The sequence below is a fragment of the Perognathus longimembris genome, chromosome 21 (assembly GCF_023159225.1).
Source record: "Perognathus longimembris pacificus isolate PPM17 chromosome 21, ASM2315922v1, whole genome shotgun sequence".
Taxonomy (NCBI): Eukaryota; Metazoa; Chordata; class Mammalia; order Rodentia; family Heteromyidae; genus Perognathus; species Perognathus longimembris.
The window spans coordinates 35,733,744-35,760,032 of record NC_063181.1 but is presented as its reverse complement, the minus strand read 5'-3'; the positions used below and the strand labels follow the sequence as shown (position 1 = coordinate 35,760,032).

The 26,289-nt window shown below is 40.0% G+C and overlaps 1 protein-coding gene across 1 annotated transcript in view; it reads left to right on the top strand.

The window, feature by feature from the left end:
• The window catches only part of Unc5d (unc-5 netrin receptor D), a 536,818-nt gene that overhangs the window by 491,401 nt on the left and 19,128 nt on the right, over window positions 1-26,289 (top strand). The window contains exons 13-15 of the mRNA XM_048330402.1: window positions 1,081-1,308; window positions 10,825-10,974; window positions 25,294-25,458. Of these exons, the coding sequence (XP_048186359.1) occupies window positions 1,081-1,308; window positions 10,825-10,974; window positions 25,294-25,458 (543 nt within the window). The remainder of the gene's footprint in view (window positions 1-1,080; window positions 1,309-10,824; window positions 10,975-25,293; window positions 25,459-26,289) is intronic.

Here is a 26,289-nt window from a genome sequence, read left to right as displayed (position 1 = left end):
AGAAGTACAGAGTAGAGATAAGAAAAGAGAAAAAGTGCACAGAATATTAGGCTCACTGCCTGGCTGATCATCCAGCAATGCAAAGCTACAGCTGCATTACTATTTTAAGGGAAAGCTCTGATTGTCTCTCTGATAAGGATTCCTTTATGTCCTTTTGAAGTGAGTTTGCATAAAAGCAGGTGGATTATCTCCTTGGAACACAATGACCTGCACTGGCCATTCCTGGGATCTTTCCTCCCCGGAGTGCCTTGGGCATAAGTCAAAAAAAAAAAATGTTTCTCTTAAAGAAAAGAAAATCCCATGATGTGACAATGCATTGCACTTACCCTCTCCACCTATGTCTTGAAGCTAGTCTGTTTTCTTTTTCCCAGGATGTAGCCTGCTGTTTGTTCCTCTGTGGTACAAAGACAGGCAGGTTTCTTGGCATGCAGTTCCTAGAGAGGCCATGTTTTACTCTCTTTCCCATTATTCTCTGCATTGCCTTGGTTTTCTACCATTTTTTTCTTCTCTGTGTTTCTGCCCAATCTTTTACATCCAGATGGTGTTATACCTATGCTCCATCAAATCAGTCACATATACCAAAGTTCTTATCAGAGAGGGGGAAATATTCAAGCACATCATTTATTTAATAGCCCTATGTGAGTGATTTGGGTAGGATGAACAGGATAAAAGGTTTGAGAGTAAATAAACATTACCTTAAGGACATTTCAAGAGGTTTTCAGAAATAGATCTTTGTAAAAGAATAAAAACAGTGAAATAAAGTATGTTTGCTTATCGAGGTTAATGTTTGTCATTTGATTAAACCAGACGTTGAACAATTAGCCAGAAGTGGAACTTTCAAAGCAATTTTTTTTGTTATTGTAACCCACAAAAGGAGAATTACAGCACACCAAACATTCTTGAGTTCTTAATACAATTATCTTTATAGGAGAGAAATATTTACCATCAAGATAATGAAGTCAATGAAAATATTCTGGTAAACATCATATTCCTTTGTATTTGTTTGTTTATGGCCTCATAAAGTATTAGGTCCCATCCCATTTCCACCCTGAGAGAACTGAATGTATTTTTCCCCAATAGGAAGTAATGTCAGTGGAGGATGAATCCACTTCCTGTTACTGCCTGCTGGACCCCTTTGCATGCCACGTGCTGCTCGATAGCTTCGGGACCTATGCCCTTACTGGAGAGCCCATCACAGACTGTGCGGTGAAGCAGCTCAAGGTGGCTGTCTTTGGATGCATGTCCTGTAATTCCCTGGATTACAACTTGAGGGTTTACTGTGTGGACAACACTCCTTGTGCATTTCAGGTCAGTCTTTTCTCTGTAATTCTTTTGGTATCTTCAAAGTGTGTGCTGCAGGTGGAGGGGGAACTTCCCAAACACAAACATTCATAGAGGATTCTTTTGGGAAGGTTTTGGAAAACCAACATGCACTTGACGTGACCAGCAAACCTATCTCGAAGTGCGAGCCAAGTTACCGTAGGTTTAACAATGCATTAGTGATGACATGTTTGATGCTCAAGAAGATACAAGGATCAAAGTAAGGTACACAGAGAACACTATTTATTAAATCATAGAACCGAATGGAAGTGCAGTCATTACTCAAAAAGCAGATGCAAATGTGACGGGATTTATAGAAGAGTTACTGAGAATCTTCTGTAAATATTCATGGATGGATACTTAGGAGCAACGACAAAAGTCTACTAGAGCTAGAGAGTTAGTGGCACAAGGCACAGAACCGAGAGTTATTTGGTGTTGCAGAGGGTAGTAGGGAATCACCTAAACCAACTAAAAATTGTATTTAAGAAACAATGATAAACCACACCTATTAATTACTAGGGCTGCTGCAGCAGAGGTAGTTCAAGATATTAGTTCCTTTCCATTTTGGGTACTTTTAATCTTGTAAGCTTCATTGTAAATAGCTACTCCTGAAGAGGACAGTTTATTAATAGCAGCAAGGATAAGGCAGCACTGCCTGTGTAAGCTTTGCTCATATCGAAATAACATAGCTCTCCTGACACTTCTCATTTCAGATCCCTGCTATTCCAGTCCTGGACCATTAAGTCCATTAGGCAGAGCATTTCTGCAGTAACTAGATTTTAAGACACTGGGCTGGAAAACTCATGTTTACCAATAGAAAATATACAATGACCTGAATCCTGAACATAAGCCAGTAAAGGCAACTCAGTGGCAGCCTGTGCTCTCCCTCTTTCCCCCAGTGACTTGCAATCAGGCAGATCATTATGAAGGACAGGGTTTCTCTTTGCCAGCTTGAACAATGGGGGGGGGGGGTCTTTCTAGTTGTAGTATTTTGTAAAGAACTTCCATGTAAGTATTAAACCTCATCCTTCGTTATCATTTCACACTCTTCATCCACCCCCAAAGGAAGATTTCTCCAAGAGAAAAACACAACAGGCAAAAATGTGGTACATGTACACAATGGAATTTTATGCTTCTGTCAGAAAGAATGACATTGCCCCTTTGTAAGGAAATGGAAGGACTGGAAAAAATTATACTAAGTGAAGTGAGCCAGATCCAAAGAAACATGGACTCTATGGTCTCCTCATAGGGAATAATTAGCACAGGTTTAGGCTAGTCACAGCAGAGGATCACAAGAGCCCACTAGCTATACCCTTATTATGATCACATAAGATGATGCTAAGTGAAATGAACTCCATGTTATGGATACGACTGTTGTTATATCACTGTTGTAACTACTTTCAACATGTGATGTGAAACTGTAGCTTCTATTATTGATGATCTTCTTGTATCCCCTTTCTGTGGTTGTACCTGCACTATCTCTGTATCTTATCTGAGTACATTGGAAACCGTGTATACAGATATTAGAACTAGGAAACTGAAAGGGAATACCAAAATCGAGAGACACAGGGTAAAAAAGACAAACGATTACAAAAGCAATACTTGCAAAACTGTTTAGTGTAAATCTACTGAACAACTCATGGGGGGAAAGGGAAAGGGGGAAGAGGGGAGGGGGGAATGAGGGAGGAGGTAACAAACAGTACAAGAAATGTATCCAATGCCTAAAGTATGAAACTGTATCCTCTCTGTATGTCAGTTTGACAATAAAACTTAAAAAAAAGAAAGAACAAATGAGGGGGCTGGGAATATGGCCTAGTGGCAAGAGTGCTTGCATCGTATATGTGAAGTGCTGGGTTCGATTCCTTAGCACCACATATATAGAAAAAGCCAGAAATGGCTCTGTGGCTCAAGTGGCAGAATGCTGGCCTTGAGCAAAAAGAAGCCAGGGACAGCGTCCCCCAGTACTGGCAAAAAAATAAAAAGAACGAGTGAGTAAAGGGAATGGTGTACTTTGGAGTCCCTGCTTTCACTAAGCAGTTATATAAAGGGCAGTGGGCACTGTAGTTGGACGCTTAGTAGCTCAGCCAGATGGTAAGAGCTGTGTGAACTGGAGGATCCATGGAGGTCTTCCCGTCTCTTCGTTCAGCTCCCTTCTCATGCCTCTCTCTGTGAGGTACCATTTCTACACTGTTTGTACAGTCAGCCAACCGCCAGCTTGGGCTATCTTTGGCAACTGATCCTGCTACTGTTGTACATACCAGCAAGACAGAGAGCTGCCTGCAGTTTCTCCTTCAGTGATCACAAATGTATTCTCGTTCCTGTTGATCCCATAAGATGCCATAGCAGCTTGGGTGTTTCTCATGAATTTACATGGCTAGAGACGTGGTAAAAGCAAGGCCACCCTAAACCTAGCTTTCCAAACCAGGATCCACTTGGCGATTTGCCCTTCGAGTCCATGCCCTTCTCCCTCTAGTGGAATTCAAGTGTCTTATGTCATCATAGCAGTATGACTTCAATTAGAAAAATGTGAACCTTGATTTCGAGTCTCATTCATGACTACCTTGTTCACCCTGTGTTTCTTTCTCACTCCTATTATGCTACAGAAAGTGTATTTTGAAGTTGCACTTTCTTATACTTCTTATTGACAAGATGTATGTGACAGCTGTCAGAGCAGCAAAGGGCATTCCTCCCCTCTGGGATTCTAAGAAATCATCAACCTTGGTTGAATAACTTTTCTGACCCAGAGATACATTAAAACATAACTTGTAGCTCTTATGAACAGTGACTTCTAAGCCCAGGAAATAACCATTTACCTACTGATCTCATAATTTCTGTGTTTTATGTCTGAAGGTATTACACTTTCTGAATTCTTATTTGCCAAGTGAATATATTCAGAATCTTCACTATTGAATCCTTGGGAGCATCTTATTACCTTGAGTCATCTGTGTCTTACTAATATGGCTTTTAGTATAGGAAAATTATGTACTCATTAACCCATTCAAACAGTCCCTCTTTAAGAAGGTTCAGCAGCAATTCACTTTTTCAGCCTCTAAGAGTACAAAGTTAATACTAGCTCCTCAAACTTGGGTAGTACAAAATGGAAACATGTTATTTACCATAACCCTCACAGAATCCTTCTTCTTTATTAAAGTTGGTATATAGTTCTTCATGGAGCCTATCTTTAGAAATTGCCCATATTGGCCATTGGTGGAACACACCTAACATCCAGTACTAGGAAAACTGAGGAAGAAGACTGCAAGTTCAAAGGTAGTCTAGGTTACAGAAAGAGCACGAGGCTGGCATGGGCTCTATAATAAGACCTGTCACAACTACCATACCCGCCCCCCCCCCCCAAAAAAAAAGCCAAGTTTCCTATCTTAGAATTTACTTCAAGTGTCACTATAATGAATGTTGATGGTGATTTAGAAAGAAACAAGCGTGCTTCTAAAAGTTATTATTATAAAGAATGATAACAAACATAAGTACAACAGAGCGTTGCTCTTAACCAAGACAGTAAGCTTGTTGAAGGATATGATTGTATCTGCCCTGTCATTAATGTCTTACTGGGAAATGATGGCTTTCCATGCACGTAAGTGATCACCTTCTCACTGCAGGACCTTGTAAGAAGATATGCTTCCACACCCAACTCCTCCATCCTCTCAAAACTGGGCAGGAACCAGGCAGCTCAATGATTTCACCAAAGAATATTCCTGTAAAGTATATTAGTACCTTGTCCGTTATTAGTTCTTTCCCTCCATAGAGCTTGCCTGTCATCTGGCATTATGGGATTGCATTGATGAGCAATCTTTGAGGTATCTTTGAATAACAAAATCCAAAAAAAAACCCTCATCTAAATAACTAAGACATAATTAATATAGGATTATTAATAATTAATATAGGATTAATATAGTTTTTTTGTTAGTTTGGGGGTTTAAGCACTCTGTCCCTGAGCTTTTTTCGCTCAAGGCTAGATCTATCACTTTGAGCCACAGTACCACTTCCAGTTTTCCAGTGGTTCAATGGAGGTAAGAGTCTCATGACTTTCCTGCCTGAAGTAGCTTTGAACCACAACCTTTATATCTCAGCCTCCTGAGTAGCACGGATTACAGGTGTGAGCCACTGGTTCCTGGAGAGGCTCGGATTTTTGAAGATCTATTCAAGTAAGTTCATCTAAAGCTGTCTCTATGGAGAATTAAATAAACTCAAATACATTGCTAAGAAAATAAAAATGTTGCCTCTCTGCAGATTAGAGGAGGGTGAGAAGAGAAAGGCAAAGTGACTTCTTACTCATGACTGTGGTTGGTGAAAGCAGACCTGTGATGACTGATGTAGCCTTCTTTGAAACATGCAAACCACAGGTTGAGGATGGGGGATATGCTTTCCAAGCAGTAACGTTTTGAGATCTGGCTTTGGGTTATTGTGTTTTATGACACGCCCCCACCGAAGCAGCTCCAACAAACCTTGACACCTGGAAAGCAAGAAACTAAGCACTAGCCCCATCTTATCTCAGAAACTCGTTTTTTTTCCCCTCCATTGCTCCCAGCTCTACTATTCAGTACCTCTTGGTACTCATTACTTACTTGGCATTAATGTGGATTTAGAATCTAATTTCAAAGGATTTCCTCCAGATGTAGTTCTTGTGTTTATCAATAATGCAACCTTGGGAAATATTGTTCACGCAAAGCATTTAAAGGAAAACACCACAGCAACATAATTTTCATGGATGCGTGGATGTGTATGTGTGTGTATGTGTGTGTGTGTGTGTGTGTATGTTAAGTTCAAACAGTTTTGTCTCATAAATATGTAAACTCAGCCTGCCTGTTTTTGCATCCCTGAAGCACACCTGAATATCGCTGCCTGTCTCATTAAATCAACATAAAGAGCTCAGTGAGCCACAAAGCACAAGTTTCTCCTGGCCATGGCTCTGAGAACTGGATAGCTTGCAACACCCAGTGTGAAAGGAATTGTAAAGGGCCTAATAAAACCACCATCCAGAGCCTTCAGGTGCATTTTATAGACAGGAAACCAGCCAGGCCCTATTTTCTAGCTTCATTATCTCAGACATCAGTTAAACAATACAACCAAAGGTTTCACAGAGAACGTGGCATGCCAGAGCAGACAGAAAAAAAATCAAAGGATTGCCAGGCCTTACTCTTGTGCTAAGACACCCCCAACCACATGAGCAATCCAAAGCTGATCAAGGGCATCATTGCATTCCTCATGTCCAAATCTGACTAGCCATCAGAGTCTTCTGAAAACATTCAAAGCTGCAGATCGCTATATAACATATGTAGTACACTATCTAATAGAGTAACCATAGGATAGGGTTGTATACATATGTGTTAAGTGCAATCAGTTTTTTTTTAGTTACTATTTCCTGGCAGTGCTGGGGTTCAAACACAGGGTCTAATGTTTCTACTTGAGCCATGCCCCTAACCTTTTTTTGCTTTATTTTCCAGATTAGGTTTTGTGTGTTTGCCCAGGGTTGGCCTTGGCCTATAGTACCCATCTACCCGTGGCTCTTATGTAATTAGGACTATAGACACTTACAATATACCCAGTATATTTTTGAGATGGAGTTTCATTAACGTTTGCCAGATTGTCCTTAAACTGCTATTTTAACTCTTCTCTCCCAAGTAACTAGGAATCCAAGCTTAATTCTGCTTTAAAGTTTGCACATAGGCGTTTATTTCTTTAACTCTAAAGCCAACTGTGCTTTTGCAAATTTGTAAATACAGGGATTAGTGTATAATTGGGCTTTTTCATTTTAACAATAGTTTTATTACAGAATTACATAATTGCCTAATATTTTGTGCAAGATTATGAGATACTATTAATTGTATATAGTTGGCTCAACATGTGCAGATTAAAGTAATAAGCTTAAAAAGCAAAATCTAAATTGTGGTGTGTTTATTGTGGTGTGTTTATATTGAGCACCCTAAGGCAGAACTTTTACCCCATGACAATTTAAAGTTGATGTATTTTTTTTTAATTCCTTGTATTCTCCAGTCTATATTTCAAGTTAAATTTAAAGAGCACACAAAACTCAGGCAAATATAGACTGCTTTATGTCATCATATAGACATCCTGAGCCAATGAAAAATTTTCCATGGGCAGAGAGAATGGCAGCATGATCTGGAAGGAAATTCTCCAGCCTACTCCACAGTTTTAGTCTTCCCTGTAATTAACCGAAGCATGAATTTGTCTAGGGTGGACTGGTACTTTCAAACAAGGTACTCACTGTTCCCACTCATCACTGACACTAATGTGCCTTGCCATGTGACAATTCTGTGTGATTTCTAAATATTAAAGTAGCCCTATACTTCACAAAGTCGTGCTTGATTTTTTTTTTTATCAGTTACTGCCATTTCTTGATGACAGCTTACTTTCTTATGTTTTGGTAATTGGATTGAAAGAAAATGGGGATGCTCCAGCGAGCCTGGTTCTAATGTACATAAGAAGAGTCGACATTCTTCTTAAACTGTTTTGACAAGCATCTTTCCTTCCTTCCCTCCCTTTCCACCTTCCCTCCCTCCCTCCCTCCCTCCCTCCCTCCCTCCCTCCCTCCCTCCCTCCCTCCCTCCCTCCCTCCCTCTCTTCCTTCTTCTCTGTTTTCCTTCCTTTCTTCCATCCTTTGATAGTACTGGGATTTAAACTTAGGGTCTTGTTCTACCTAAGTAAGCACTGTTCCTTGTACTCATCTGGTGCTCTGTGACGTGAGCCATACCTTTCCACCTTTTGGCAAGAAAAAAAAAAAAAACCAACACTGTTTATTTGGAAGATTGAGTCTCACATAATTTTCTGCCTACGCTAATGTTGAGTCTTGACCCAGAATCTCAGCCTCCCGAGTAGCTAGGATTGCAGGCATGAACTGTGGGTGCCTGGCTTCATCTAAGTTGGTAAGCTTGCAAAAAAGTTAATATAATATTAGGTTAATTATTTTGCTTCATTAAAAATGAACCCACATTAAACACATGAAGCTTAAAGTAATTTGCCAAAATGAAGCTTAAATAAGTAAATAAGTAATTTGCCCCAAACCATACAGAAATATGATTAGACACCTATGCATTCATCTTTTCCTTGAATAGTCTTTTGAGAAGATTGTATGGTCCCTAGGACATTCATTATATATCTTGAAACCTAAGCAACATGACTCTAAAATAAGATTACAGTCCTTGCCATGACCAACGTGAGTTCATGGTTTGGTTCCTGCCCGGCATGTCATCTTTCTGAGCCAAAATTGTTTTACTCTCCTCTTTCTTCTCAGCTTCGTCTTGCCACTGTATCTGCACTTACTTTTCTGACTGCATTGCCTATTGCCTGTTTTCCACATAACTAAATCATATTCTTACTCAAGTTTCATCTTGAAAATAACTGTCTGTTAGGATGACCTCTACTCCTGTCATCGCTTTCATTCTTTGTGAGGCACCCTCTGTCATCTTTTTTACCTCCTAGGCTACATGTACCTTAACACTGAGATGTCATATTGTCATATAGACTGTTCCATTTACACTGTGAGCTTGTTCCTGGCAGAGATTGTGGTATTTCTGTACACTCAGTGTGTATAGCTAGCTGTATTGGGACATTCACTAAATCTCAAAAGGTGAAATCTGTGACCCAATCTATACAAGACCTATTGTTGCCCTCCAGTATGCATTTAGAATACTCTTTCCTCCCTTACCCTGCCTAGACAATGGGTACTATATTCTTATGCCAACTCTGCAATCTGCAGAATTGTGAATTACTTGCCCAGTACAACAATTGCTAACCACATGTGCATGCTTAAAGTTAAATTATCTAAAATAAAAACAATTAATTGAGTGGTCACTTTGGCCACATTCCAGGGTTTTTGTTAATAGCCATCATGGTTAGCTGTTCCCATATCAGACAGTACAGATAGAGAAGATTTTCATCATTATAGTAAGCTCACTGCTGGCCTCAGGATCCCCAAAACACTGTTCCTATTAGAGCTGATGAAAAGGACATAGGAATCCAGTCATATCATCCTAAGAAAATATACTAGCAACCTGTCAATAGTTTGAGAGTGTCAAGAATAGAGAATAGAAGTGTTTCCAATAATGGCATTAGATAAAACAGGTATGATAATGCAGAACAATAAACCTAGCACTGGGGAGGCTAAAGTAGGAAGGTAGGAGGATTATGAATTCTAGATTAACCTGACCAAATTTGTTTATAATGTTTCTCTGTAGTGAGTACTTGCATGAAGCCATTCAGTCCTATATACCTCAACCACAACTACAACAACAAATGTGTCATTGCAGCTAGACAAAAGATAGATTTGATTATATAAAGCTGTTTAGATTCATTAGTAATTGAAATACGACTCCACTGTCTATATAAACTTATTGTCTGACTTCTTTCATGCTTTTGTAGAATCTTCAAAGATTATGCTATGTAAATGTTGTCTGATGTATTTTTCCTAGCTATTCAAGTAGATGGTAAGACAATTAATGGTGCTTTTTTACGTGAATTTAAGGAGATCTTCTATCTCCAGTAACACGGAAAGCCTTACTCATCAGTAATTTAATATTTTACAGAATGTGTATGTATCCTATTATTTCATTTGCCCTGTCATCTCTCCAGTAAGATGCTGTCAGAAATTTAGCAATTAAATGTTTTCTCAGTAGAATTTTTGTAAGTTGTATCTGTATTTGATAGAATTATAAAGATCTCTCAGAGAGAAATACAGTAGTATTCACCTCAGAAATTCATTTTTTAAATTTCTGAAATAAAGCTAACTTGATAAATAACTTATTTTCTTCTTGAATTTTTGATACAATAACTTTATGAATGTTACTGCAAAAAAACATGCACTCTGGAGCATTTATTCATGCAATTAATAATAATAATAATAATCAGATAACATCTTTGTTAGTGAAAAATAGAATAGAGTGGAGAGGGCTATTTCTACTTTTTGTATGACCTATAGTGATATCTCAGCCTATTTACAAACAGATACCTTGATTATGATCATCTTAGAAGGAAATCTGTAGGGTCAGGGCAACCCAGCAGTATTAGCATCTGCTTGAGGACAAGGAAATCTTTTAGTTTAAACAGAGATATAGTGTGCTTAAAAAGCCTGTTCAACATAAGTAATAAAGAACAGTCATTACAGCTGGGTACCAGTAACTCACACCTGTAATGCTAACTATTCAAGAGGCTGAAATGTGGAGGATAATGATTTGAAGCCTCCCAGAAAGAAGAAATGCTGTCTCTAAAATAGCAGCAAGAAGTTGCTCTGCAGGTGTGGTTCAAATGGTAGAACATGAGCAAATCAATCAGAAAGCCCTGCGTTCACACACACACACACATATGCAAAAAGAAAAGTGCATGCGGTGGGGCGGGAAACACCTGCTCCCCCCAGATGGGGACGTTAAAGAAGTGTGTGTGTCTTATGCTGTCTGGTCTTTGCTACTCTAGGTGGAAATGGATGTGCAACTGAGGCGCAATTGTTATGCCTCTTCTGTTTTTATGCCTCTACAGGAAGTGGTTTCTGATGAAAGACATCAGGGTGGACAGCTACTGGAAGAACCAAAGTTGCTGCACTTCAAAGGGAATACCTTCAGTCTTCAGATCTCCGTCCTCGACATCCCTCCATTCCTCTGGAGAATTAAACCATTCACTGCATGCCAGGTACTGGGCAAATGGGCTTCTCACACAAACAGCTTTGCTGTAAGCAGCCTGTCATACACCCCAGGGAGGGTCCTGCGCCTAGCCCTCCTCCCTCAAGAGTATGGATTTCATCTCCAAACTGTCACAGAGATGTAACAGTTTGGGCTACACACAGTGAATGAAACATATTGTCATAAATTCACAGATTTCTAGCAAGTGGGAAGAAAGGCGAGTGTGTGTCAGGTAAAATGACAGTTTTTTCTCTCTGCTGTTTGAGTTGTTGCTCAGTGTAAGTGGAGGATGGCAAGTGAACAAGTGAAGAGCAAGATGTATTTGTTGTTGTTGTTGTTGTTGTTTTTTACTAAATTTGATCCACTGAGACATTGTTTTAATCAGCTTCAGCACTGAACAAGCAACTGCGTATTTCAGGGTGGTGATTTTTGGGTCGCAGAGGGCTTTGGCTGTCTGGGAACTAGAGATGTCACCTTTCCTATGTGAAGTTCTGCTACCAAATGAATGGAAAATGAATTCGAGAACAACTACCAAATCAACAAGTAAAGATGGCATCATGTTTCTTGAAAATGCTTTCATAAGTATATAAACATACATGCATATGAGGTTCCATATGCTTCTTAGTAGAATTTTGTTCTTAAAAATCACAGGAAGCCATGGAGTCTCTGGGGATAGTCCATGGGAACTTTGAGAACATGCTTAGCGTGCAAAGACCTCTTACCACCTCAAGATACCACCACTGAGGACTAGGAAAAATGGTCAGCCTAAGCAGCTGGGCAGCCCATCCGTTTCTTAAACTAGAGCTGTGTGTGTGTGTGTGTGTGTGTGTGTGTGTGTGTGTGTGTGTGTGTGTGTGTGTTTAAATGTAACAGAACATTGCTTTAATCCTGAAAAGCTTCCTGTGAAAGCACACGGATCTGGAATCGCAGGACCTTTTCAAGCCCAGCACTCTAATGTACAGGGCCCTGTTGTGGTTTTACCTCTTCATTTTTTGCATTATTTGTCATTAAAAATACTATACAAAGGTACACACTTTCCAGAAGGAGAATAATCCAACATATAGACAATAGTACTCACTATTTTGTGAGGGAGAAGCAATGGCCTCACTAACCCTTCACAGTTCTACAGTCCAGGAGTTGCAAATTGGAGAATGCGATGGTTTACTATTGACTTTTTAGACTTCTCACTGGGAAGAACTAACACACTCTGTATATTTATTATTATTTTTATTATTACTAATATCTTTAAGCAGTTGTACAAAACAATTTAAATTCAATCAGTTTACAAGTACTATGAATCTTACATAGTTCATATGCACTCAAAGTATTATAAATGTCTTTCATGTTCCTAAGCAGTGGTTCTTTTTGCTGGTTTGTTTTTTGTCTTTTATTTTTGTGGATTTTTTTGTGGGGGGAGGGAAGATGACACATTCTTCAGATTTCCTAGTGGAGAGAGATTTTTCTATGAATAAATGTATTATTTATGACATGCAAGACCTAGATGTCTTTGCTTTCCAGTAAGCAGTATTCAAAGTTTCCAGTCCAAATTGAACTTTGGAGTATTATTAAAACAAGTCCTGATAGTCATGCAAATTCCTCTGTATTAATCTTTATAGGTTATAAGGGCCTCATTTCACTGAATCTAATGCTAGTGACTCCATCCAAAGTAACTATTAAGTTTAATGCTTGAAGATAAAAATTTGGATGAAAGAGCCATTACCTTGCAGCAGCTCTTAAACTGTAATTCCAACACCAGGCATACCAAAGAGAGCCCTGGGCAGAAGAAGCTGAGGGAGCTAAGTGCCTGCTGACCTCAGAGGACGTACTGGGCCAGCCAAAGTCAAGGGCACTGGCTCAGAAGGAATCCCAGCAAGCTTTCCTGCTGGAATGGCTTGGACTGCTCCATATGGAGCTTGTGAACATGTATAAATATTTGTCTTTTGTAATTGAACATAATTTGAAAGAGTCTTGGAAGGCTGGGAAACAATTTAATTTTCTCTGCATCAGGAGGCTTGCTACTGATTTTCATTTTCACTCTACTTTTCTTACCCCAAATATAGCTTTATGTTTGATTTGCCCTTCCTCTTCCCCACCCCTTCCACCACTTTCCTTGTCCCTTTACCATGGAAAGCCCTGAGCCTGTGTGGACACCTGTTGGGTTCGTGATGCAAGGGCCATGCCGTGTATGGCTCAGGCATTAGGTGGAAGAACTTTGGGAGGGCTTGTGTTCGGACTGCTTGAACCTTGAGAGGAACATTGTGTGTTCTGGCAGACTTGGTGTGCATAACAGTGGTGAGTTTTCATTAGGATTTAGTGGTTAGCAACTGACAAGGCATCTTGCATGTCATCCCGGAGAGATGATTCCTGACAACATGTAGAGAGCTTTCCTCCAACTGGTTGGCTTTCCTATCATCTTCCAGCTCCATACATGGAAAACTTTGAATGGCATTATTGTCCTCTTTTCCTATCTCTAACTCAAAATCAGGAATCTGACATATTGCAGTTGACACCAACCTCTACTCTTTCAAGATACCTTACCATTTTCTTCTGGGAATGCTCAAATTTCCAAGAAAAGGAGAGACCAGGAAGATATGCAGGGCCTAGCCCATTTGCCTACAGAGGCCTTTGATCTTCAGAGAAGTATTCTTAGAACAATCCTGAGCTAGGTGATGAAGACCTATGGTCTGGAAGGACTACTCAGATTTTAAATCTGGTTTAGGTTCTGGAGCATTTGTTTATGGAGTGTCATTCATTCACCATTACTTGCTCAAGAAGCCACATATGATGGATGATGGATGAGGCTACAGAAGGTTTTCAGAGATCTGGGTTCAGTAGCACTCACTAACCTTGGTTCAAAGAAAAACTGATGTCTATGGCAAATCATTCTGCAGTCTGTATTTCCTTCCCAAGTAAATGCAGACTCTTCCACAATTACAGATACATTTTTGTTGCTTACTTATCCTTCTCTTTGTCTCTGCATAGAATTAACAAATCTCCTCTGGGAGGTACATAAATACTTCTGCTCTTGGTAGCTTACTGGGACCTCAGAGCTACTTCCTCCTGGTTTGGCTGCTGTCATAAGCAGTATGCGATTGATTATTTATTTTTTCATCCAACAAGACACAAAGTCAGGTTGTCACGTCCCTAGAATAAAAGCAGCTGTCTTTTCAGCATGCTATGAATCTTGGAGAACACAGTGTCTGTCTCCTGCTATGATATGATTTACATTCTCTCCATCTGCTAGGAACCTAATTATAATGGAAATCAAAATGAAAACATTTCCGGAATTCTTTAAACACCCATTACTTTGCTATACTTTGCCCTCCATATTGCATTTCATATTATTCATCTCAACACAGTGAGCATTGTGGGTGATTCTGTTTTCATTTAATTGGGGTAAGGCATTTGTTTTCTTTTTTTCCTTTAAAAATTTATTTGTTGATAAATGAAAGCAAAGATAATTGCCCTGAAAATGACCTAATTGTAGTGGTTCTAATTCTTCTACTTTTCAGATGTTTTATTGAGCACTATCGACAGCTGTAACTCAAGTCAACAATAACAAAAAAGATCCTTTGATGGTCTCTCACATTCCGATTTTCAAAAAGAAATGTTTAATTTTGTGCAGTGGCATGGAAGACAGAAAAGAGGATTTTTTTTTTCTTCTCAAATTTTTATTATCAAACTGACGTACAGAGAGGTTACAGTATCATACGTTGGGCATTGGATACATTTCTTGTACTGTTTGTTGCCTTGTCCCTCATGCCCCCCTCCCTTCCCCCCTTTCCCTCCCCCCCCCAGGTGTTCAGTTCACTTACACCAAACAGTTTTGCAAGTATTGCTTTTGTAGTTATTTCTCTTTTTTTACCCTGTGTCTCTCGAATTTGGTATTCCCTTTGAATTTCCTACTTCCAATACCAGTAAACACGGTTTCCAATATACTCAGATAAGATTACAGAGATAGTGTAGGTACAAACATAGGAAGGTGATACAAAACATTATCAATAATAGAAACTACACATACACATAGGACGTTGAAAGTAGTTACAACTGTGATATATCACTTGTTTCCATAACATGGAGTTCATTTCAATTAGCATCATCTTATGTGTTTCTAAGGGTATAGCTATTGGGCCTTGTGATGCTCTGCTATGGCTTGCCTAAACCTGTACTAATTATTCCCAATAAGGGAGGCCATAGAGTCCATGTTTCTTTGGGTCTGGCTCACTTCACTTAGTATAACTTTTTCCAAGTCCTTCCATTTCCTTACAAATGGAACAATGTCATTCTTTCTGATAGAGGCATAAAATTCCATTGTGTAAATGTACCACATTTTCCTGATCCATTCATCTATGGAGGGGCATCTGGGTTGGTTCCAGCTTCTCGCTATGACAAATTGTGCTGCGATGAACATTGTTGTGCTGGTGGCATTACTGTGAATTTGTTTGTGGGCTTTTGGATAGATACCCAAAAGTGGGGCTGCTGGGTCATAGGGGAGTTCTATATTGAGCCTTCTGAGGAATCTCCATACTGCTTGCCAGAGTGGCTGAACCAGTTTACATTCCCACCAACAATGAAGTAGGGTTCCCTTTTGGCCACATCCCCTCCAACAATTGTTATTATTAGTTTTCTTGATATATGACATTCTTGCTGGGGTGAGATGGAATCTCAATGTTGTTTTGATTTGCATTTCCTTTATGGCCAGTGATGTAGAGCATTTTTTCATATGTCTATTGGCCATTCTCATTTCCTCATCAGAGAAGTTTCTTTGTAAGTCTTTAGCCCACTTGATGAGGGGGCTATTGGTTCTTTGCAGTTTTGTTTTGGAAGAAGGTAATTTTTTTAGTTCTGCATATATTTTATTTTATTTTATTTTATTTTATTTATTTATTTTTTTTTTTGGCCAGTCCTGGGCCTTGGACTCAGGGCCTGAGCACTGTCCCTGGCTTCTTCCCGCTCAAGGCTAGCACTCTGCCACTTGAGCCACAGCGCCGCTTCTGGCCGTTTTCTGTATATGTGGTGCTGGGGAATCGAACCTAGGGCCTCGTGTATCCGAGGCAGGCACTCTTGCCACTAGGCTATATCCCCAGCCCCAGCTGCATATATTTTAGAGATGAGGCCTTTGTCTGTTGAATGTCCGGTAAAGATCTTCTCCCAGTCTGTGGGCTTTCTGTTTATCTTGAGAGCTATGTCCTTTGCCGTGCAGAAGCTCTGGAGTTTGATGCAGTCCCATTTGTCCAACCTTTCTTTGATTTGTAGCCTTTCAGGGTCTTTGTTAAGGAAGTTCTGTCCTGTGCCAAGGAGCCCAAGTGTTTCTCCTACTCCTTCCTTTAGTGTCTTCAGGGTGCCTGTTTTGATTTCAAGGTCTTTAATCCATTTGGAATTGATTTTGGTGCAGGGTGATATATAAGGATCTAGTTTTAGTTTGTTGCATGTGTTGAGCCAGTTTTGCCAGCACCACTTGTTAAAGAGGCTATCTTTCTTCCATACTATTGTTTTAGCTCCTTTATCAAAGATTAAGTAGGCATAGTTCTGTGGGTTTAATTCTGGGTCTTCAATTCTGTTCCATTGGTCTTCAGGCCTGTTCCGGTGCCAATACCAAGCTGTTTTTATTACTATAGCTTTATAATACAGCTTGAAGTTGGGTATTGTAATTCCTCCAGCACTGTTCTTTCTGCTTAGGAGTGTTTTTGCTATTCTAGGTCTTTTATTGTTCCATATGAATTTCTGGATTGCTTCCTCTATTTCATTAAAGAATGGTGTTGGGATATTAATGGGTATTGCATTGAATTTGTAGATAGCCTTTGGCAATATTGCCATTTTGATTACATTAATCCTCCCAATCCAGGAGCATGGGAGGTTTTTCCATTTTCTTAGTTCTGACTTAATTTCATTTTCAAGCTTTTAAAGTTCTCTTCAAAGAGGTCTTTCACTTCTTTGGTTAAGGTTATTCCTAGGTATTTTATGTTTTTGGGGGCTATTGCAAAAGGAGTTGCTTTCCTGATTTCAGCCTCGGTCTTCGGGTTGTTAGCATAGAGAAAGGCCGTTGATTTTTGAAGGTTTATTTTATATCCTGCAACTTTGCCAAAGTTTTGGATCAGCTCTAGTAGCTTGGGGGTAGAGTCTATGGGATTCTTTAGGTATAGGATCATGTCATCTGCGAAGAGAGAAAGTTTAACTTCATCTTTTCCTATTTGGATCCCCTTTATATTCTCTTCTTGCCTAATTGCTCTGGCTAGGAATTCTAGTACTATGTTGAAGAGCAGGGGAGAGAGTGGACATCCCTGCCTTGTTCCTGATTTTAAAGGGAATGGCTTTAGTTTTTCACCATTTAGAGTTATGCTTGCTGTTGGTTTGTCATAAACTGCCTTGATTATATTCAGGAATGTTCCCTGGAATCCCAGTTTTTCCAGGGCTTTTAGCATAAATGGGTGCTGGATTTTATCGAATGCTTTTTCCGCATCCAGAGATAAAACCATGTGGTTCTTTACCTTGCTCCGGTTGATGTGGTGGATTACATTAATTGACTTGCGTATATTAAACCAGCTTTGCATCCCTGGGATGAATCCAGTTTGATCGTGGTGTATGATTTTTTTGATGACCTGTTGAAGTCGATTGGCCAGAATTTTGTTGAGAATTTTTGCATCTATGTTCATCAGGGAGATTGGTCTGTAGTCCTCTTTCCGTGATGAGTCTCTGCCTGGTTTTGGGATGAGGGTTATACTGGCTTCATAAAATGAGTCTGGCAGTGAACGTTCTCTTTCAATTTCATTGAAGAGTTTGAGAAATATTGGAGTGAGTTCTGTTTTGAAGGCCTTGTAGAATTCTGCGGTGAATCCATCTGGACCTGGGCTTTTCTTGGGTGGGAGATCATTTATTGCTGTTTCTATTTCAATACTGGATATGGGTCTGTTTAGAAGGTTTAAGTCTTCATAGTTGAGTTTGGGGGTATCAATTTTTTCTAGGAAATCATCCATTTCTTCCAAGTTCTCGAATTTGTTGGCATAAAGGTTTGCAAAATAGTCCCTTATTATTTTCTGAATTTCGGTTATTTCTGTGGTGATGCTACCTGTTTCATCTCTTATCTTGTTTATTTGAGTGTGCTGCCTTCGTTCTTTGGTCAGGTTTGCCAGGGGTCTGTCTATCTTGTTGATTTTTTCAAAGAACCAACTCTTTGTTTTGTTTATTCTTTCGATGGTTTTTTTCGTCTCTAATTGATTTAATTCTGATTTGATTTTAATTATTTGCTTCCGTCTATTGACTTGGGGTTTGGCTTGCTGTTCTCTCTCCAGAAAATTAAGGTGCTTCCTTAAATTACTGAGTTGCTGTTTCTCCAGTTTGTTGATGTATGCACTCAGAGATATAAATTTTCCTCTGAGTACTGCCTTTGCTGTGTCCCAAAGGAGCTGGTACTTTGTGCCCTCAACTTGGTTCAAGTCCATAAACATTTGAATTTCTGTTTTAATTTCTTCAATGATCCACTGATGGTTCAGCAGTGTGTTCTTTAGTTTCCATGAATTGTGGGATTTTCTGTGGTGGCTGAATGAGTTGAGCTCTAATTTTATTCCATTGTGGTCTGAAAGAATGCAGGGAATGATTTTGATACTTCTGAATTTGTACAGATTTTCTTTGTGCCCTAAGATGTGATCTATTTTGGAGAATGTTCCGTGTGCTGCCGAAAAGAATGTGTATTCTGTCCTTGCTGGGTGGAATATTCTGTAGATGTCGATTAAGTCTAGTTGGTCTATGCAATTGTTTAGTTCTGTGGTTTCTTTGTTCAGTTTTTGGCGTGTTGATCTGTCCAGAGGTGATAGTGGAGTGTTAAAGTCCCCCACTATCATTGTGTTTGGGTCTATGAATGTTTTTAGAGCAAGTAGTGTTTGTTTGATGAAGTTGGGTGCTCCTGCATTTGGCGTGTAGATATTTAGGATGGTTATTTCTTCCTGTTGGAGAGATCCTTTTACTAGTATGTAGTAACCTTCTTTGTCTCTTCTTACCTTTTTTAATTTGAAGTCAATTTTGTCTGATACTAGGATTGCAACTCCAGCCTGCTTATGGGGGCCATTTGCTTGATAGATTTGTTTCCAGCCTTTCACTTTTAGAAGATGTTTGCTTTTGCTGGATAGATGTGTCTCTTGGAGGCAGCAGAAAGATGGATCTTGATTTTTGATCCAAGTTATGAGCCTATGTCGTTTGATTGGAGAATTAAGTCCATTAATGTTGACAGTTAGGATTGAGAGGTGATCGTTTGTTCCTTTCATTATCACTGTCTTGTTTAAAACTGTGTCTTCCCATTTCTTGATCTAGTGTTTACTAATTAGGGTTCATTTCTCTGTCTGTGTTGGGATCTTGATTATTTTCCCTGTATAGTACATCTTTGAGGATTTTGTGTAAAGCTGGTTTGGTGGAGATATATTGTTTCAGTTTTTCCTTATTGTGGAAGACTTTTATTTGACCTTCGGCTATGAAGGAGAGTTTGGCTGGGTACAGAATTCTTGGTTGGTAGTTATTTTTATTTAGAGTTTGGTATACTTCATTCCAGGCTCTCCTTGCTTTCATGGTCTCTGCTGAGAAGTCTGGGGTAATTCTGATTGCTTTTCCTTTATATGTGATTGTTTTCTTTGCCCTAACAGCTTTGATTATTTTTTCCTTGCACTCTGCTGAAGCTGTTTTGATCACAATGTGTCGGTGGGAAGTCCTATTCTGGTCTGGTCGATTTGGGGTTCTAAATGCTTCTTGTATCTGTATAGGCCTTTCCTTCTGGATGTTTGGGAAGTTCTCAGCTAATATTCTGTTAAATAGGTTGCCTATCCCATTAACCTCTTTCTCCAAGTTTTCCTCAATACCTATTATCCTTAAATTGGGCTTCCTGATTGTGTCTTGAATCTCCTGTAGCGATCTGTTTTGTTGCTTGGACTGGATTTGTATTGATTTTTGATCTTTCTCCATAGAATCTAAGGAATCTTCAGCTCCTGAGATTCGATCCTCTGCTTCAGTTAGTCGGGACTGTAGGCTAGCTACTTGATTTCGAATCTCTTTTCCTTCTGACTGGTCTTTCCTGATGATTTCCATGTCATTTCTTAGGTCCTGTATGGACTTCTTTACTTCATTAACTTCATTACTTTGGTTTTGAGTGTTGTCTCTCAAATCTTTAAGTTGGGTAGCTATCTTTTCATTTGACTCTTGAAGCTCACTTATCTTTCTATTTGTGGATGCCATGAAATTCTCCATTAATTTTTGCTTTGCCTCCTCACGCTCTAACATAATTGACTGAAGTGATTCAAACTTTTCATTTATCATGTTTATCAGTAAACTTTGTAGAGCATTTTGGGGGTTTTCTTCTATGTTTTTGATTGACTGCTCTGCTTCCTGCTTGTTTTGGGTGGGGGATAAGACTTCATTATTTGCCATCTTTCTTGTGTTTCTTCTGCCCATTTGAATTGGGAATGCCAGTCTACCAGCACCTGTGAGCACTGTTTAAGACCCAAAGCAGCCCTTACCAAGCACTGTTGTGTAAATCTTACAATTTCACAATTATATACAGATAACTTGTATACCTGTCCATAAAGTTAGATTTGGTGTTCCTAAAGAATACAATTTCAATATAACATCTGATCCTGGGCCCTGTATTCAGTAGTTACTTATTTACTGTTACAACCTTATACGCAATTCTTGTTTTTATATTAAGTTCTTTTAGGACTGGCTTTCTCTATGAACCCCTTTGATTCACTCGTATTAAGCTGGGATATCCTCTATCCAATAACCAGGAGTCAATGGAGCCTGGAGGTCCAGGCAGTAAGTCAGGGGGGTAAGTTGGAGGTAGTAAAGAGAATAGAGTAAAGTGTATTGGGGGCCTGGTGGTGATTTTGGTTTAGTTTCAGTGACGTGGAAATGTGGAGAAGAGTAGAATCAGTAGAAAGCACATTGATAAAATGACAGACACTGGAGAGTTAGCAGAAAAGGGTGTAGGTGTTATTTATAGGAAAGTAATTTTTAAAGGAAGAGGACGCAACGAGAGAAATGAAGTAAAAATACTGGAAGACAGATGCACAAAACAGAGAAAAATTATTTAACAAGGAAGCATAAGTAAATAAAAAGGAGAATAACAGAAAAGGGACAACCCAAGCAAATAAACAAACACACAAAAAAAAAAAAACTTGATAAAACAAACCAGTAAAAATGGAAAACAAAAAAAAAAACAACAACAAAAAAAACAGCCAATGATGTTTCAGGTGTGAAAAAATTAAAAAGAAAAGTTAAAAGAAAAGTTAAAAAAAATGTTTGAAAAGACAAAGAAACCAGTCTCTGGTTTCTCTGCAATGGACTGCAGTATATTTTCCTGATTGGCTGGTTTGACTTGATTTCAGTTGGCAAGGGGTGGATCTGTTCTGACCTTCTCCCCTGTTGGTGCAATCGTGGGTCTCTGAGGTTCGCACAGCTTGCAGGCAGGCCTTGGGCGTCCTCTGTCGATGGGGACGTGGGCAGTCACAGGAACTGTGGCTCCTCTGTCTGCTGTGGGGCCGTTGCCTTTGATGCCTGGACTTGACTAGACTGTGAACTCAGCAGAGCGTGGCGCCTCTGGCCTGTTTTGCTCCACTAAGAGTTGCTTGCCTGAGGGAGGCGGCCTCTTTGGCATAGGTAGCTATGGAATGCAGCTCCGTTTTGGGCTGGGAATTAGCTTCCTCTGTGACGGGACCGTTTAGCTGTCCCCGGAACTGTTTGTTCCTCCTTCTGTTGTTTCCGTGCCCCTGGTAGCTGCTCGCAGCTTTTGTTTTAAGTTTAGAAGTTCCGGCGGGGAGGGCGGGGCATCTCTGTATAATCCCCGGACTCGCCTCCCGCCAGGGCAGGGGGCGTTCTTCTGGGAGGAGCTGGTTCTCACTGATTCCGCCCCTCCTGCCCGAAAAGAGGATTTTTTAAATGTTGATTTTCATGGCTTTGTGCAAAGAAAGATTATCTCTGCAGTATTTTTAGGGGAAAATATATCCTGTGTCACCCATTTCAAACAAATGACCAGTGTTATTTATTTTTTACCAAAAGTAAGCATCACCAAGGGTTCAAATCCAATGCAGAAGACTTAAGAGTTGGGCCTTGATCTAGGCCCTCCGTAGCGCTAATGTATCTGTACTGTTAAACTGTAATGACTGAAATTTCAGTTTTAGAAAACAAACACCTCCTTGGTTAGTCTGAAATACTTGCTTACCTCAGAAGACTTTGTCATGGGTATTTTCTTTGGAAAAAAGAACAGTGCAAAGTGGCATTTTAAAAATTGGTTGGTTTGGAGAAAATTGTTCATTTAAGAACTAACAGGAAAGACAGAACAACAGCTGGTAGAAGCCTTGGAATGCCAGGTAAGTGACAAGGTTTACCAAAGCAGGAATCAGAAAGGCATTGATCATGTAATGACAGCTAAGATCCTACTAGGTAATTTGATGACATCAGTGTTTTCCACTCATGGTAGAGTTTTACAAAGGAAACCATAATGCTGCTATCCCCTAGAAATTACTAATCAGTATTTTCCATTTCCCTCTCCTATTGCAACCCAACACACTGATAAGCTCGTTGAGTAGAGACTGAGGGTCAGAGGAATGGGTGAGTAGCTTACTTTAATTAGCTATAGTAAGGTATAATGGAGATAAGAAAGCTGGAGAAGAATGACAAAATAAGGCAGATGGCTACATCTTGTTTTCAAAAGGTAATGTTACAGATAAGTAAGAGCCAAATAAGATCACTTCCATGGCTTGAGAGTTGAATGCTAAGGACTGATAGCTATTACATATTAGTTAGTAGGCCCTTGCCGAGTTGGCAGGGAAACCATGTGTGGGCAGCAGGGACTTTGCCACATTCAGTAGCGAAGAGAAGGCTGGGAGACTGAGATATGAACTGAAAAGTTACTCATAGGTTGTAAAATGGGAGGCACAGGGAATCAACAAGGAGGAGAAATCGCAGAATGTTTAAGTACGCACAAGTGAACACCATTTTTGAGAGTTGTAGGTAAAAGTTATTTCTCTGAGGGTTACTAGGAAGCTTGCAGGTTGGGAGCAGCCTCTACTAGTGTGTGCAGACAGGCGGAGAGCGGTCAAACTGTCTGCACTGAAAGAAAATGGGAATGTGTGTGCATGTGTATGTGTGGCTATATAAAGTGAGAGTAAACAAAAAGTGAAATGGATTTACACTATCTTGTGACCATACTGACAGATTGTGCTCCAGCATAAAGCTTCTTAGTGGCCCTTAGCCCAGTGTCTCACTAGCATTTTTCCTGGATGATCGCCTCCCTGTGCGCCCAAGGGTGGCATCTATCAGTGTCGCCCAACTCGCACCAGCTTTGAAGAGAACCTCTTAAAGTCCACTAGAATTTGGTTGGAAAATTGTTTTGTGTTAAACATATGGAAAACTTTCAAGACATTTCAACAAAGAAGACTTATAGGCAGGCACCTAAAATGTATCTAAAACCTTTGGAAATTCTGAGAGTAAAGCTAGAGAAAGCCACTAGGGAGGGTAGAATGCAACAAGGGGAGGAATTTCAGGAAACCACAGAGCATGTAAGCACAGGAATCCCTGGGGGATATTGAGACACCCTGAAATCCTCAATGTGATGCTCATTGGCATCTGATGTTGTGAGGACCCCAGACAGCTTCTGCGATTCTCCTTTAAGCCAGGTCCAGCATGAGTGACTCTTGTGAGCAAAATGGAAATGCAAATTCCTTGCTAAGTTCAGGAATCCAAATGTAGTTTTCTTTTTTTTTTTTTTTCTTTTCCACATCTAGCCCCTGTCACATAGGAAAGAACTGGAAATGGTAAAGATGGCGCTTTCTACAGGAGAGTATCAGTAAAATGCCACAAGATACCACACATGTACCCCCTTTCTGCATCCTTGTCTGCCCCCCCCCCACAAAGCTTTACTGCCTTTCTTTAGGTTCAGAATTAACAACTGTCAACAAAACCAAACCCCCGCAGATTCTTGTGCCCTTTGTTCAGGTGTGTGGTAAGGCTGAAAGCTTGTGTTTGTTCTCCCTTACTCTCTAACACCAACTCTCTTAACTCTACTTCAGTCTAAAATCCATTCTTCCCTGTTGTTCTTCCAGGAAGTACCCCAAGTAGAAATCCACAAGGTTTCTTGTAGAGAAAAATTAGAAAGCAAATGATATTTTTTTTCAAGTATGAATATTAGAGCTCAAAAATAAGTGGGTCACTCATGGTTTGTCAAAGTGCATTAATTTTAGCCATGGCCCTTGGCCTTGTAACACCTGCCAGTTTCAGCACCAGCCACACTTCAGCGCTCCAAATTTCCAGAAATTAGACTTTTTTTTGCCACCTTCAGCTTTAGTATTGGAGAAAATTATATTTTTAGTAATAGATAAAGGAGCAAATTAGTGAGGTGAGAAACAGAGGGAAAAAGTGAGAATGGGGATCACTAGGGGCCAGGTACACACTAGGCATTGCTAAAGGCCTCAGCCATGTGTGAGTCGGAATGAGAGATGTATTCAGTGCATGACGCCAAATCCAAGACATATTGGAAAGTTCCATACCTGAGCACAGCTTCTTGGTGACAAGGCACCAGCACAAATTAGGAAGAAGGGATTGTTTCCCTGCTCACTTAGTAAAAGTTGCGTATGTCACTCAATTTCCTAGAAATCTCTTGAGAATGAGAACCAACCCTTATTTGTTATTATTTCTTGTTTATCTCACACAGTGTCATGTCTGTGTATACTTAATGGAGAGGATGAATTGAGCAAATGTGGAATAGGAAAACTGTATCACTCTGCTGTTATCTACTGGATATGTGTTGTCTCTAGGAGATGGTATAATGCTGTTATTTTGTAGTAGCTCTTAATTCTTATCCCTGGGTCCACTGGCAATATGAATCCCCACGCAGTCCCACAAGCAGTCAATGGTATGGGCAGTACATTCTAGTCAGACAGTGTCTCAGCACAATTTTCATTTAAATGAAGACATACATTCCTAACCCAGTCTTAAGGAGAAGGATGGACTATGGGAGTCTTCCAAGAGGAAATAATTTTTAGTGAAAAAGTAATTCATTTTTGATAGTATTCTCTCTTACTGTTGTGTGTCACCAAGTGAAATCTGAGCTCTTGCCGTGTGGTGTGGAGTTCAAATATTATCAATTGGGATTGACATGAATTACTTCTGTGCTGCTCAGCATCTGTGGGAACATTATTTCTACAACAGTTCCACCAAAGTCGCTTAGGCAATTATCTCTGCTGCAAACCTCCTCATCACGATTGTAATTATTGCGATTAAGTCCTGGCCTCTGCTCATGCCATTCAGGCTCTACAAACCACATTCCCTCTCCCCTCCTCCTTCTCCCTTGCAGGAAGTTCCTTTCTCCCGTGTGTGGAGCAGCAACCGGCAGCCCCTGCACTGTGCCTTCTCCCTGGAGCGCTACACGCCCACCACCACCCAGCTGTCCTGCAAAATCTGCATCCGCCAGCTCAAAGGCCATGAACAGATCCTCCAAGTGCAGACATCCATCCTAGAGGTGAGTTCTTGAGGTACATGTCTTTTGACTCCCTTCCAGAGGGTCAATAAGAATAATAACTGAGCCGTTGCAGCCCCTGCTAGTCAGGGGCTGAAAGAGCTTCAAATGCACAGCTCATTTTTATCCCCGTTACTGAGGAGAGGAAAGAACCTTCACAGGTTTAGGATTTTGAAGTGAGTGTCCCACTGGGCAGGGAAATTCAATCCACCACAGGGTCTAGGCCCTGGGGAGGGACCATAGTAAACTAGTGACACTTGCTGAGATGCATCACTGGCTGGACCCAGAGGGTAGTTGAGATGCATGCCATAGGAGGCACAAAGTCTCTACAGTGGTTTCCTGAGTGCTTCTAACTAGTGATTTAGAAGTCTGTTCCTGTATGTAGTGTGTGTGTGTGTGTGTGTGTGTGTGTGTGTGTGTGTGTGATCATTGGAATGTTGGAAATTCATTATTTTCTTAGTATCTCATGTTTTCCATGCTCTAACTTTGGTATAGCCATATTTCTCTTAAGTCTAGTTTCTTAGGTATAACATATCAGTCAGTGCCCAGCAACTGTTGGTTCTGCATTCACAGATTTATCCAAACCCCTTTGGAACATATTTGGAGGGGGGGTTGCATCTGTCCTTAACAACTACAGACCTTTATTTGCCTTTATTGTGACCAATTAGCGTCTGTGCTAAAAGAGTTTCGATGAGGAAGGTAAATACAGAAACCTGGAAAAGAATATTTTTCAAGCCTCTTTCTTGAACAATCCTGGAATATTTAAAACAGCACATTTTAAAATAAAATAAAAATTACAGTAATTTTTAATATAAACCAAAAGGAAAGACCAGA